Source organism: Triticum aestivum, chromosome 5A (genome assembly GCF_018294505.1).
Source record: "Triticum aestivum cultivar Chinese Spring chromosome 5A, IWGSC CS RefSeq v2.1, whole genome shotgun sequence".
NCBI lineage: Eukaryota > Viridiplantae > Streptophyta > Magnoliopsida > Poales > Poaceae > Triticum > Triticum aestivum.
Genome location: NC_057806.1, coordinates 593498455 through 593513187, shown reverse-complemented (window position 1 = coordinate 593513187; position 14733 = coordinate 593498455). Strand labels below are relative to the sequence as shown.

Sequence of the window (14733 nt, the reverse complement as noted above, 5' to 3'; positions counted from 1 at the left end):
CGGGCGACAGTCTCTCCAACTTTAGTTGAACCAAGTGTGGCTACGCCCGGTCCTTGCGAAGGTTAAAACGGAGTCAAATTGACAAACTATCGTTGTGGTTTTGATGCGTAGGTGAGATTGGTTCTTACTTAAGCCCGTAGCAGCCACGTAAAACTTGCAACAACAAAGTAGAGGACGTCTAACTTGTTTTTGCAGGGCATGTTGTGATGTGATATGGCCAAGACATGATGCTAAATTTTATTGTATGAGATTATCATGTTTTGTAACCGAGTTATCAGCAACTGGCAGGAGCCATATGGTTGTCGCTTTATTGTATGCAATGCAATCGCGATGTAATGCTTTACTTTATTACTAAGCGGTAGTGATAGTCGTGGAAGCATAAGATTGGCGAGACGACAACGATGCTACGATGGAGATCAAGGTGTCACGCCGGTGACGATGGTGATCACGACCGTGCTTCGAAGATGGAGATCACAAGCACAAGATGATGATGGCCATATCATATCACTTATATTGATTGCATGTGATGTTTATCTTTTTATACATCTTATCTTGCTTTGATTGACGGTAGCATTATAAGATGATCTCTCACTAAATTATCAAGAAGTGTTCTCCCTGAGTATGCACCGTTGCCAAAGTTCGTCGTGCCCAGACACCATGTGATGATCGGGTGTGATAAGCTCTACGTCCATCTACAACGGGTGTAAGCCAGTTTTGCACACGCAGAATACTCGGGTTATACTTGACGAGCCTAGCATATACAGATATGGCCTCGGAACACGGAGACCGAAAGGTCGAGCGTGAATCATATAGTAAGATATGATCAACATAACGATGTTCACCATTGAAAACTACTCCATCTCACGTGATGATCGGTTATGGTTTAGTTGATTTGGATCATGTGATCACTTAGAGGATTAGAGGGATGTCTATCTAAGTGGGAGTTCTTTAAGTAATTTGATTAATTGAACTTAAATTTATCATGAACTTAGTACCTGATAGTATCTTGCTTATGTATGTTTGATTGTAGATAGATGGCTCGTGCTGTTGTTCCGTTGAATTTTAATGCGTTCCTTGAGAAAGCAAAGTTGAAAGATGATGGTAGCAATTACACGGACTCGGTCCGTAACTTGAGGATTATCCTCATTGCTGCACAGAAGAATTACATCCTGGAAGCACCGCTGGGTGCCAGGCCTGCTGCAGGAGCAACGCCGGATGTTATGAACGTCTGGCAGAGCAAAGCTGATGACTACTCGATAGTTCAGTGTGCCATGCTTTACGGCTTAGAATCGGGACTTCAACGACGTTTTGAACGTCATGGAGCATATGCGATGTTCCAGGAGTTGAAGTTAATATTTCAAGCAAATGCCCGGATTAAGAGATATGAAGTCTCCAATAAGTTCTATAGCTGCAAGATGGAGGAGAACAGTTCTGTCAATGAGCATATACTCAAAATGTCTGGGTATAATAATCACTTGATTCAATTGGGAGTTAATCTTCCAAATGATTGCGTCATTGACAGAATTCTCCAATCACTGCCACCAAGCTACAAGAGCTTCATGATGAACTATAATATGCAAGGGATGAATAAGACTATTCCCAAGCTCTTTGCAATGCTGAAAGCTGCGGAGGTAGAAATCAAGAAGAAGCATCAAGTGTTGATGGTCAACAAGACCACTAGTTTCAAGAAAAAGGGCAAAGGAAAGAAGAAGGGGAACTTCAAAAAGAACGGCAAGCAAGTTGCTAATCAAGAGAAGAAACCCAAGTCTGGACCTAAGCCTGAAACTGAGTGCTTCTACTGCAAGCAGACTGGACACTGGAAGCGGAACTGCCCCAAGTATTTGGCGGATAAGAAGGATGGCAAGGTGAACAAAGGTATATGTGATATACATGTTATTGATGTGTACCTTACTAGAGCTCGCAGTAGCACCTGGGTATTTGATACTGGTTCTGTTGCTAATATTTGCAACTCGAAACAGGGACTATGGATTAAGCGAACACTAGCAAAGGACGAGGTGACGATGCGCGTGGGAAATGGTTCCAAAGTCGATTTGATCGCGGTCGGCACGCTACCTCTACATCTACCTTCGGGATTAGTATTAGACCTAAATAATTGTTATTTGGTGCCAGCGTTGAGCATGAACATTATATCTGGATCTTGTTTGATGCGAGACGGTTATTCATTTAAATCAGAGAATAATGGTTGTTCTATTTATATGAGTAATATCTTTTATGGTCATGCACCCTTGAAGAGTGGTCTATTCTTGTTGAATCTCGATAGTAGTAACACACATATTCATAATGTTGAAGCCAAAAGATGCAGAGTTGATAATGATAGTGCAACTTATTTGTGGCACTGCCGTTTAGGTCATATTGGTGTAAAGCGCATGAAGAAACTCCATACTGATGGACTTTTGGAACCACTTGATTATGAATCACTTGGTACTTGCGAACCGTGCCTCATGGGCAAGATGACCAAAACGCCGTTCTCCGGTACTATGGAGAGAGCAACAGATTTGTTGGAAATCATACATACAGATGTATGTGATCCGATGAATATTGAGGCTCGTGGAGGATATCATTATTTTCTCACCTTCACAGATGATTTAAGCAGATATGGGTATATCTACTTAATGAAACATAAGTCTGAAACATTTGAAAAGTTCAAAGAATTTCAGAGTGAAGTTGAAAATCATCGTAACAAGAAAATAAAGTTTCTACGATCTGATCATGGAGGAGAATATTTGAGTTACGAGTTTGGTGTACATTTGAAAAATTGTGGAATAGTTTCGCAACTCAAGCCACCCGGAACACCACAGCGTAATGGTGTGTCCGAACGTCGTAATCGTACTTTATTAGATATGGTGCGATCTATGATGTCTCTTATAGATTTACCGCTATCGTTTTGGGGTTATGCTTTAGAGACGGCCGCATTCACGTTGAATAGGGCACCATCAAAATCCGTTGAGACGACACCTTATGAACTATGGTTTGGCAAGAAACCAAAGTTGTCGTTTCTTAAAGTTTGGGGCTGCGATGCTTATGTGAAAAAGCTTCAACCTGATAAGCTCGAACCCAAATCGGAGAAATGTGTCTTCATAGGATACCCAAAAGAGACTGTTGGGTACACCTTCTATCACAGATCCGAAGGCAAGACATTCGTTGCTAAGAATGGATCCTTTCTAGAAAAGGAGTTTCTCTCGAAAGAAGTGAGTGGGAGGAAAGTAGAACTTGACGAGGTAACTGTACCTGCTCCCTTATTGGAAAGTAGTACATCACAGAAAACTGTTTCAGTGACACCTACACCAGTTAGTGAGGAAGCTAATGATGATGATCATGAAGCTTTAGATCAAGATACTACTGAACCTCGTAGATCAACCAGAGTGAGATCCGCACCAGAGTGGTACCGTAATCCTGTTCTGGAAGTAATGCTACTAGATCATGATGAACCTACGAACTATGAAGAAGCGATGGTGAGCCCAGATTCCGCAAAATGGCTTGAAGCCATGAAATCTGAGATGGGATCCATGTATGAGAACAAAGTATGGACTTTGGTTGACTTGCCCACTGATCGGCAAGCAATTGAAAATAAATGGATCTTCAAGAAGAAGACTGACGCTGACGGTAAGTTCAATGGATTGACTACAAAGCTCGACTTGTCGCAAAAGGTTTTCGGCAAGTTCAATGGATTGACTACGATGAGACCTTCTCACCCGTAGCGATGCTTAAGTCTGTCCGAATCATGTTAGCAATTGCCGCATTTTATGATTATGAAATTTGGCAGATGGATGTCAAAACTGCATTCCTGAATGGATTTCTGGAAGAAGAGTTGTATATGATGCAACCAGAAGGTTTTGTCGATCCAAAGGGAGCTAACAAAGTGTGCAAGCTCCAGCGATCCATTTATGGACTGGTGCAAGCCTCTCGGAGTTGGAATAAACGCTTTGATAGTGTGATCAAGGCATTTGGTTTTTTACAGACTTTTGGAAAAGCCTGTATTTACAAGAAAGTGAGTGGGAGCTCTGTAGCATTTCTGATATTATATGTGGACGACATATTACTGATTGGAAATGATATAGAATTTCTGGATAGCATAAAGGGATACTTGAATAAGAGTTTTTCAATGAAAGATCTCGGTGAAGCTGCTTACATATTAGGCATAAAGATAGATCAAGACGCCTAATTGGACTTTCACAAAGCACATACCTTGACAAGATTTTGAAAAGGTTCAAAATGGATCAAGCAAAGAAAGGGTTCTTGCCTGTGTTACAAGGTGTGAAGTTGAGTAAGACTCAATGCCTGGCCACTGCAGAAGATAGAGAGAAAATGAAAGATATTCCCTATGCTTCAGCCATAGGCTCTATCATGTATGCAATGTTGTGTACCAGACCTGATGTGTGCCTTACTATAAGTTTAGCAGGGAGGTACCAAAGTAATCCAGGAGTGGATCACTGGACGGCGGTCAAGAACATCCTGAAATACCTGAAAAGGACTAAGGATATGTTTCTCGTATATGGAGGTGACAAAGAGCTCATCATAAACGGTTACGTTGATGCAAGCTTTGACACTGATCCGGACGATTCTAAATCGCAAACCGGATACGTGTTTACATTAAATGGTGGAGCTGTCAGTTGGTGCAGTTCTAAACAAAGCGTCGTAGCGAGATCTACATGTGAAGCGGAGTACATAGCTGCTTCGGAAGCAGCAAATGAAGGAGTCTAGATGAAGGAGTTCATATCCGATCTAGGTGTCATACCTAGTGCATCGGGTCCAATGAAAACCTTTTGTGACAATACTGGTGCAATTGCCTTGGTAAAGGAATCCAGATTTCACAAGAGAACCAAGCACATCAAGAGACGCTTCAATTCCATCCGGGATCTAGTCCAGGTGGGAGACATAGAGATTTGCAAGATACATACGGATCTGAATGTGGAAGACCCGTTGACTAAGCCTCTTCCACGAGCAAAACATGATCAGCACCAAGACTCCATGGGTGTTAGAATCATTACTATGTAATCCAGATTATTGACTCTAGTGCAAGTGGGAGACTGAAGGAAATATGCCCTAGAGGCAATAATAAAGTTATTATTTACTTCCTTATATCATGATAAATGATTATTATTCATGCTAGAATTGTATTAACCAGAAACATAATACATGTGTGAATACATAGACAAACAGAGTGTCACTAGTATGCCTCTACTTGACTAGCTCGTTAATCAAAGATGGTTATGTTTCCTAACCATGAACAAAGAGTTGTTATTTGATTGACGAGGTCAGATCATTAGTTGAATGATCTGATTGACATGACCCATTCCATTAGCTTAGCACCCGATCGTTTAGTATGTTGCTATTGCTTTCTTCATGACTTATACATGTTCCTATGACTATGAGATTATGCAACTCCCGTTTGCCGGAGGAATACTTTGGGTGCTACCAAACGTCACAACGTAACTGGGTGATTATAAAGGAGCATTACAGCTGTCTCCAACGGTACATGTTGGGTTGGCGTATTTCGAGATTAGGATTTGTCACTCCGATTGTCGGAGAGGTATCTCTGGGCCCTCTCGGTAATGCACATCACATAAGCCTTGCAAGTATTACAACTAATATGTTAGTTGTGAGATGATGTATTACGGAACAAGTAAAGAGACTTGCGGGTGACGAGATTGAACTAGGTATTGGATACCGACGATCGAATCTCGGGCAAGTAACATACCGATGACAAAAGGAACAACGATGTTGTTATGCGGTCTGACCGATAAAGATCTTCGTAGAATATGTAGGAGCCAATATGGGCATCCAGGTCCCGCTATTGGTTATTGACCGGAGACATGTCTCGGTCATGTCTACATTGTTCTCGAACCGTAGGGTCCGCACGCTTAAAGTTATGATGACAGTTATTATGAGTTTATGCATTTTGATGTACCGAAGATAGTTCGGAGTCCCGGATGTGATCACGGACATGACGAGGAGTCTCGGAATGATCGAGACATAAAGATTGATATATTGGATGACTATATTCGGACACCGGAAGGGTTCCGGAGAAGTTTCGGATAAAACCGGAGTACCGGAGGGGTTACCGGAACCCCGTGGGGGGTTAATGGGCCTTATGGGCCTAATGTGGAGAAGAGGAAGGGGCTGCCAGGGCAGGCCGCGCGCCCCCTCTCCCCCTAGTCCGAATTGGACAAGGAGGGAGGGGCGGCGCCCCCCTTTCCTATTCTCCCTCCACCTCTCCTAGTTGGACAAGGAACGGGGAGGGGAGTCCTACTCCCGGTAGGAGTAGGACTCCTCCTGCGCCCTCCTCTAGGCCGGCGCACCACCCCCCTTGGATCCTTTATATACGGAGGCAGGAGGGCACCCTAGAACACACACAAGTTGATCCTCGTGATCGTTCCTTAGCCGTGTGCGGTGCCCCCTGCCACCATATTCCACCTCGGTCATATCGTTGTAGTGCTTAGGCGAAGCCCTGCGTCGGTGGAACATCATCATCGTCACCATGCAGTTGTGCTGACGAAACTCATCCCCGAAGCTTTGTTGGATCGGAGCCCGGGGAGCGTCATCGAGCTGTACGTGTGCTAAGAACTCGGAGGTGCCGGAGTAACGGTGCTTGGATCGGTCGGATCGGGAAGAAGATGTACGACTACTTCCTCTACGTTGTGTCAACGCTTCCGTTGCGATCTACAAGGGTACATAGATCATACTCTCCCCTCTCGTTGCTATGCATCACCATGATCTTGCGTGTGCGTAGGAAATTTTTTGAAATTACTGCGTTCCCCAACATTGTGCATCCTTGCCCTTCTTACCACCTGCACGAACTTCAACATGTTCATCATCATCGGTGTCCTATTGCACGTTCTCCATGTCATCGTCATCATCCTTGCTGAGACCAGCGTCTCCATCTAGTTCATCTTGTGTGTCAGCAAGCTCTTGGGAACTGTTGTAGTCATACCGGCCACGGCAACCAGTTGGCTGATGTGTCCGTTCTGGGACAAATGTAATGAACTGCCTCGCAACCGCGTCGCTGTCGGAGCCATTAAGGGATGTCCACCCCTCAACCAACTTCCCGAGCAAGCTGGTCATTCCGGGTGCAAACTACCCAATTAGATGCTCAACAGGTGCCCTTGCATGTGCACGAAACAAGAAGCAGCAGTAACCAACCATATTACAATCACTAGCACGACATCAAAAATATTGCAAGGCAACCATAGATATATATCTTTGATTACCTCAATAGGGCAAGACGGAGCTGAGTGCACATCCATCCACTTTCCAAAGTTTTGAGGGCCCCCAAACACGCTATAGTCTATAGCATGCTTGGCCATCAGCTGGAAAAAACCAAAAAAATAGCTAGGATGTAAGAGAGAGAATGATGAACACTAACTAGCAGTTCATGTGTTGCAAAATACAACAAAAAAAGAAGACGTGAATATAAGATTCAGCACGAATGACAGAGTTGCCATGTGGAGTGAGACATGGATACGATACTCAGACAGCCATGGCTAACAAAGGTAGTCATCTCTTGTTAACCACAGACGGTTGCCACACGACGATATGTTATGCCGCAAAAATTTGTAAGAATGTCGTGTAGAGAAAGAAACCAGAACTAACCTGCAGTTTTCCGTATTTGGTATCAGTTACCCTGTCTGCAGCAAGCACAGCCTTGACAGCATCGATAGTCCACGTAGAAACAGCAAACTTGTGTGTAGGCGGCGGGCCTCCTGTCCCAGTGAAATCCACGGTGGACAGATCAAGACAGTCAACGTACATGAGCTAATGTACAACATTTTAAAAAGAAAGAAATATCAGTTGTGATCATGGTATTTTGCAAAAAAAACAAGATAATATATGTTCCTACGATCATCAAGTTGAAGTGCATGAAAAAGAGAAAAAGAAGAAGTTGCCATCTGTATGTGCTAGTTGCCATCATAGTGTGATGGCAGTTGCCATATTATCATTATGGCAGTTGCCATCTTGCTATGATCAGGTTGCCATGCATGAATAAAAGGTGTTAAAAAGAGTGTTCACAGAAAGGACTGGTAAAAAAATACAGTCGACAACCCTTCTGGTACATCTTGCTTGAGAATGCATCATGCAGGAAGTCGGCAATGAACTTATACCAATTCATGTTCTTCACATTTTTCAGTTTTGCCTGCACCGCACAAAATTTAGGACAACGAGTTGCCGCATCAGAAACCAAATGGAAAAAACATCAAAAAAACAATGGCAGTGACTAGCTTGCACATGACATTGGAGCAAAAAATTGAAGGAAAAATAATGTAGTAAAGATATATCATTCACCAGGATGGGGAAGCATTTGTTGCTTGGGCGAAGAGAAGTGGTCGGCGCGAAAACAGCTGAGATGAGGTACATGAGTAGTTTCATCTTAAAAACCTCGCCATGGGTTGTCATGGCCTGCAGCGAATCTACCAGTACAGACGTGTTCGACATGGATTCCAACCCAGGAAACAAATGGGGGAACGACGCTTCCTCGATCTTGTTATTGACCTCATACGGGACTTTGATTTGTCCACGGGGCACACCCAAAGTGCAGAACACGGATTCCTCGTTCAACGGCAGTCTTCCACGTTCCGGAATCACAAATTCCCTAGAGGCGGGGTCGTAAATCTCACCAAGCCGGTCGCATATAGGGTTGACTAGATTCGTGCACCGGACATTCATCATAGCCTGCATACCCATCTCAGCAGCAACTCCCTTCTGATCGTCGGTAAATCTGTCAGTCAATGAAGTCAGTCGTTCCTGGGAGGCCCTGTTGTGAGTACGTTTCTTCTTCTGCAAAAAACAGACAAATGATCAGTTGTTGCCATGTTTTCACTGTCATGAAATTTTAGTTCATGACAAACGACTATAAGCTCGAGGTGGCAACCAATAACATATGCAGGAGGAAGAGGGTGTGTGGACAGTTACCTCATCGCCCTCTTTTCTCCGTCCAGTTGCTTGATTCTGCTGTGGTGGATCCATGAAATCATCATCATCGTTTTGATGATCGCCGCGAGCCATTCTGCCGAGGTAAGAACAGACCAAATTGTCACGGTGGCAATGAAAATGCAGGAAGTAAGCAGTTGTCACCTAACAGAATGTCCTTGCCGCATGGGATCGGGTGAAAAATGTCAACTAGTGAATGCAAAAAAATCACATGAACACGCACGCACCCCCCCCCCCATGATTGTCGAAAACATAAATGTGGCAAGTAAGCACATTGGTTACATTTGAAAAAAAAATGTACAGATCGTAAATGCACTTAAAAACAAAATGTTGAAGTTGCCATGTTAGCACAAGATAGTACGAAAAGAAAGTCACAAAATCCTCCACTGCAGAAACCTAAGATGTGGCAGCTCACACCCTGTCCTCATACAACAATGACTTGCCATGTGTTTCAATGGCAAAAATGTGCTAGGTTGAAATTACCATGTTAAAATGCAACATAGAATTCAAAAAAAGCGATGAAAAACATCTAATGAACAACCTGAAATTGCCACAGTGTGTTCAGATATCACAAGTCAACATGGCAAAACACGAAAATTGCGTCTGCCGTACAATGAATTTGCCACATTATACCGACTGTAACATGGCAACAGACATGCTGTGTTCAGACAAAAACTTGTCACATGGAAAGCATATATATGGCATCTGACACAGTTGATGTGCAAATTAGTTGTCATGTTATGCAGCCAATTTGCCACATTATCCTGTCTACAACATGGCAACAGCCACAGTGTGTTCATAGTCTATTGCCACAAGAATATATTATCCAAGTGGCAACATGCATAGTTGATGTGCAGATTAATTGCCATCCAGTGCAATTGGTTACTGAAACTGTAGTGACTACCGATTTACTGCACTTTACCATTCCTACAGTGTGGTAACTATCACAATCATTCAGGAAAAATTAGTTGCTACATGGAAAAAGCATGTTTGTGGCAACTATGACAGTCATTCAGGAAATTAGTTGCCGCATGGAAAAGAATGTTTGTGGCAACTATTACAGTCATTCAAGAAATTAGTTGCCGCATGGAAAAGCATGTTTGTGGCAACTATCACAGTCATCCAGAAAATTAGTTGCCATACAGTCATGATAGTTACTCAAACCACCATGTTTGCCTTCATACTGCAGTTTGAAAAACAACCAACTAGATCTAGGGTTCAATGGCAACTATAATGACTTGAAATTCATCCCCAAAATTCTCCTCGAACTGATCGCAAATACCAATTCGAAGCAATGTGCAACTATCAGACCGGAAAACAACGGCCCAATCCCAAGGCACAACCAGTGTGTGTCTCCGGACAGGCAGAACCACACCAGCGAGACCGCCACCGCGGCGGTGACGAAACTGCCCAGTGCCATCGAAAACGGCAAGCATAGGACTCCGCCGCCGGCGGGAACGCCGGTGCATCGCCAAATCGCCTGAATCTCTAGGAATCTCGAGCGAAGCATCGAACACCGAGGGAAGGGGAGAAAAATGCAGGCAAGGATTGTGAGAGTGGGAGCGAGCATTACCTTCAATCTGTAGGCGCTCCGGCGAAGCCGCTCCGGTCCAGCGAGCACCACCGACGGCCGCGAACTCCGTTGACTCTTCCGCCTCCGCCATCGCCTTCTCCCCTGGTCTTCTCCTCCAATCGTCTGAAATGCGAAGTGGGTTGTGCGAGTAACTGTAGGGATGAGTAAATGGAACCATGAGGAGTAGGCGGGCGAAGTGCGCGACGTGTTTGACGTCAACCACGGTCGGTGCATGGCGTGCGGGCGCATAGCAGTTCCACCGCACGCCCCCGAGTGGAAACCGCTGACCGCGGGGGGGGGGGGGGGGCAACCGACGTGCGGGCGAACTATGTCACACACCACACAGGCGCCTTGTCCTACGTGGCATAGAAAATCGGCCAGATTGTGCCAAGATTCGTGCATATAGTACTGGACGGTGATGGATGCGTGTGGTCGAGATGGTCAACGCCCACACGTGTGGGCGTTAACATTTCCTTAAATTTATGCCAATATAAAAAGACCCAAAGGGCCAGATTCAATCAATCTCGGTCATCAAATCATGTCAATCCAACAACCTAGACTGCTTTAATGTCGAGCGTTCAACACGTTTAGCGTGCAGTTAATTTCATGCCAAATATAGTGCTAATCACATAATAATACGCCAATAATATCCTACTTAATATCCGCATGCACTTAATATACTTTCAAATTAACGTGCATTGCACGTACACATTGACTAGCCCTAAGAAATTCTCTTGTATAACATTGGATTTTCTAAGGATTGTTTTGCATTCACATCCACTCAAATCTCTCGGTAAAGTTTATCTATTTCAGCTGTTGTTATGTCAAACACTTATTTCCAATAATTTATTTTGTTTTCTAACCTTAGGATTCAAGAGTACACAATACTTCCTCCGTCGCAAAATAAGCAACTATGTAAGAAATCAACCACGCTTATTTTAGGATTGAAGAAGCATGTACTAGAAGCTGAAGCCCGCTTCGCCGTGCTGATTTTTGCTGCCGCGTATATTGTGTAGTTTTTTTAGTCAATTTATTATTAGTATTTTCATCACAGTATAGACGCAGACGCTTATACAACATACACAAATACACACATACATGCATCTTATGAACGCATGTACGCACACCCTGCTCCTATAAGCACCTCCGAGAGATTGAGTCGGTACATCATCTTGAGATTAACTAAGTCCCCACATACTCTTTCTAGTCAATGGGAATGTCTCCTGACACTCAACACAAATCATCAAAAGGCCTAAAATAAATTGAGAAAAATGCAATCACCAATGACAAGTCTAGGGCATAAACTCTGATGGGTTGGTTCTACCACAAGAAACCTAATCATCTGAGCTATGAATTCATAGTCATTTCGTTATCACTGATGTTTGTTTTTGTTATCAACGTTATCATTGATGTTTGTTGTATGACATATTACTATCAATGTTCTATGTGTGTTGCACTGTTTGTTTTTATAGGGGTCAACCGACCCCAATGAAATTAGGTAATCCTTCATTAGTTTAGTACTAATTACTATACATTTATAAAAAGATGACCCCATTGTCATAGATATGACTCTATCAAACTTTTTTTTCTATATTCGTCACTGATAGGCCGTTGGTGTGGCTAGCTCGATCCTCGTCATTTGATTGGCATTGGAAATTACATGTGAGTGTGGAGTGGTGGTAGGTTGTGGTTGTTGCATTTCCACACGTATGATATTCATTGTCAACCGATGGTGTAAGTGTGAGTCACTGATGTACTTCATCCGTTTCAAAATACTTGACTTCTGTTTGTCCAATAATAGATGTACCTATATACTAAAACATGTCTAGATACATCTATATTTTGACAAATGGAAGGCATGTATTGTGAAACGGAAGGAGTACTTGTATATGTGACATCTGACCGAGAGAAATCTACAGACACGCCACATCCAATAGCTAGCTGGTTACTGAAACAATGAACGCCGACGCCCTCTTACAATCAGGACCGACACGTCTAACCTTGTACGATGCACCAAAGAGCTCCCTTTCTAAGGAGCTTAGTATCTTTACTTCTTTAGAGATTGGAGACTAGAAGTAGTTTATGCAAAAATATATATTAGAGCATGTGCATTCAGGCCCTCTCTATCTAGCCATTTATTTTCTGCTTTAAGATTTGTGCAAATATGTTTTTTTTGTTTTTCCCATATAGAACATATCTTGAACTTCAAACCTATGCAGCGTGACAAAGCTTTCTAAATAGAATCTATGATAAATTTTTCAGATTTTTTTGTCAAATATAAATATACAAAATACGTATTGTTTGATTAAAAAATCATATTTTTAGTATTTATGTCGGACAAAAAATTCTTAAGATTTATCCTAGATTCTAGTTAGAAAGATTTGGCACGCTCCATAGGTTTGAACTTCAAGATATGCTCTATGTGGGAGAAACAAAAAAGAAAAAAATTCATATAAAAAGTTAGTTGTGTCACATGAATTTTAAAGCGATATTGAAGGGCTATGATAGCAGGGCCTGGGTGCAAGTGCTCTAAAAATCCACGTCCGTAGTTTATGCTTCAGGTACCATGGTACCTATAACGTGTGCCGGCGCCCAAGCCAAGCTCGTTGTCCAGTTTCCACCACTGCTGGAGGCCGTGCGCATCGAGGCTTGTTTGCGCGGTCTTCCACAGCATCGCCGATGGCAGGAGATGCGGCCGCTCCTTGTCCTTGCCAAGCAGGCTCCAGAGCATGTCGCGGTACGACAGTGTCATGGACTTGCTTGCAACGCAGGGAAAGCGGGAGTGAAAGCGGTCCACGAACTGCTGCCGCAGCTCGAAGTAGTCGATGAAGCCCTGGCAGATCCAGTCCTTCTCGTGCAGGTACAGATTCGGCACCCATGGGGAAAGCCGGTTGAACAGCTTCTCCATGCGCTCCCGGTGGCAACCCGAGACCGTGGCCGCACCGGCCTTGAAGAAGTAACTCGTGAAGTGCAGGTGCCTCTTGGCCACGTCCTGCGCGTTCAGCAAGTTCGTCGCCGCCGTCAGCGACACATGCGGCGGGTTGAAGAGGAAGGTCGGGAGGTTGAGTTCCCGCCTCTCCATCATGTCCCGCCCCACGTCCAGCGCCAGCGATGCGCCGAGAGAGTGCCCGGCCAGCCAGACGTCGTCGCTTCCTAGGCCGGCTTCGCCATCCATAAGTTCATCGACCGCCCCGCACGCCAGCTTGGAGCGCGTGCGTTTCTTCAGTTTGTTGACCACTATTTTGAAGTCAAGGTAGAGGTCTTTCATCACCACCGCCCACTCGGGGTGATTGGGCATGGTGCCCCTGTAGGCGACGACATACCGTGGAGCGGCTGGGTGGCGGAGGCCGGGCACATGCTCGTAGATGGCACCATAGATGGACCTGCCCTCCGTGAGTTTCTGGTTGATGCTGAAGTGAAAGCTCTCACACCACGCCGGCCCCAGCGCCGCCGCCTCCGTCCTGCCCATTGCTCTGTCGCTCTCGAGGACGTAAGCGCCTTTGACCATGCAGGCGACGATGCAGCGGTGGTGCTCCTCGTTGCCCCTGTGACACTCATACATGTGGAGAGATCAGATCAGGCTATGGGCTATGGCGCTATGCAATGCCTATATATGCATGATTGGCACGGCCGCAGCACAGATACTAAAATCGCGCTGGCGCATATAACGTACCAGTCGATCATCGCCGCAGAAGAACCGGCGCGCACGATATGCTTGAGCGCATCCGCGTTAAAGCGGTCGGCGGTGTTTGAATTTGAACCCATCGGTCAATATGATGCGCTTGATCGAGATCGACCTACCTAGCTGGGGGTCTGAGGTGGTAGAAGCTAAGCTAGGTATGATCCACAACCTGAGCTTGTTTTGGTTGTATACTACAGAGCTTTACTGCTTTGATTGTGCTGAAGTTGCTGTGAAAACTTGCTTATATATACTCCGTTTACAAGTAGTTTCGAAAATCTACTCGTCATTGTTGGGAAGAAACAGAGAAGAAGATGGCAAGTCAACTCGGTCGTAACTGTCTAACTGACCCAGTCACTAACATGACATGCTCTTGCACGCAGAACCATAATACCATATTAGCCAAGTGGTGGAGTGTATAGAACGATGTATGGCTCCCCATCTTCTCTTAATACAAAAGACACGCGGCTTGTGTGTTTCTGAAAGGAAAGAAATAAAGGCAAAGTGGGGTGTACGTACGTACGTACTCGCTCTT

At 44.3% G+C, this 14733-nt stretch overlaps 1 protein-coding gene across 1 annotated transcript; it reads right to left on the bottom strand.

Annotated features, from left to right (window-relative positions):
* Positions 1 to 13076: 13076 nt before the first annotated feature.
* On the bottom strand, positions 13077 to 14284 carry LOC123101607 (GDSL esterase/lipase At4g10955-like). Its single transcript, XM_044522978.1, has 2 exons — positions 14193 to 14284; positions 13077 to 14064 (listed from the first exon to the last, which is right to left on the bottom strand). The coding sequence occupies exons 1-2, from the start codon at positions 14282 to 14284 to the stop codon at positions 13077 to 13079; spliced, it is 1080 nt and encodes a 359-aa protein (XP_044378913.1).
* Between the last annotated feature and the right edge of the window lie 449 nt (positions 14285 to 14733).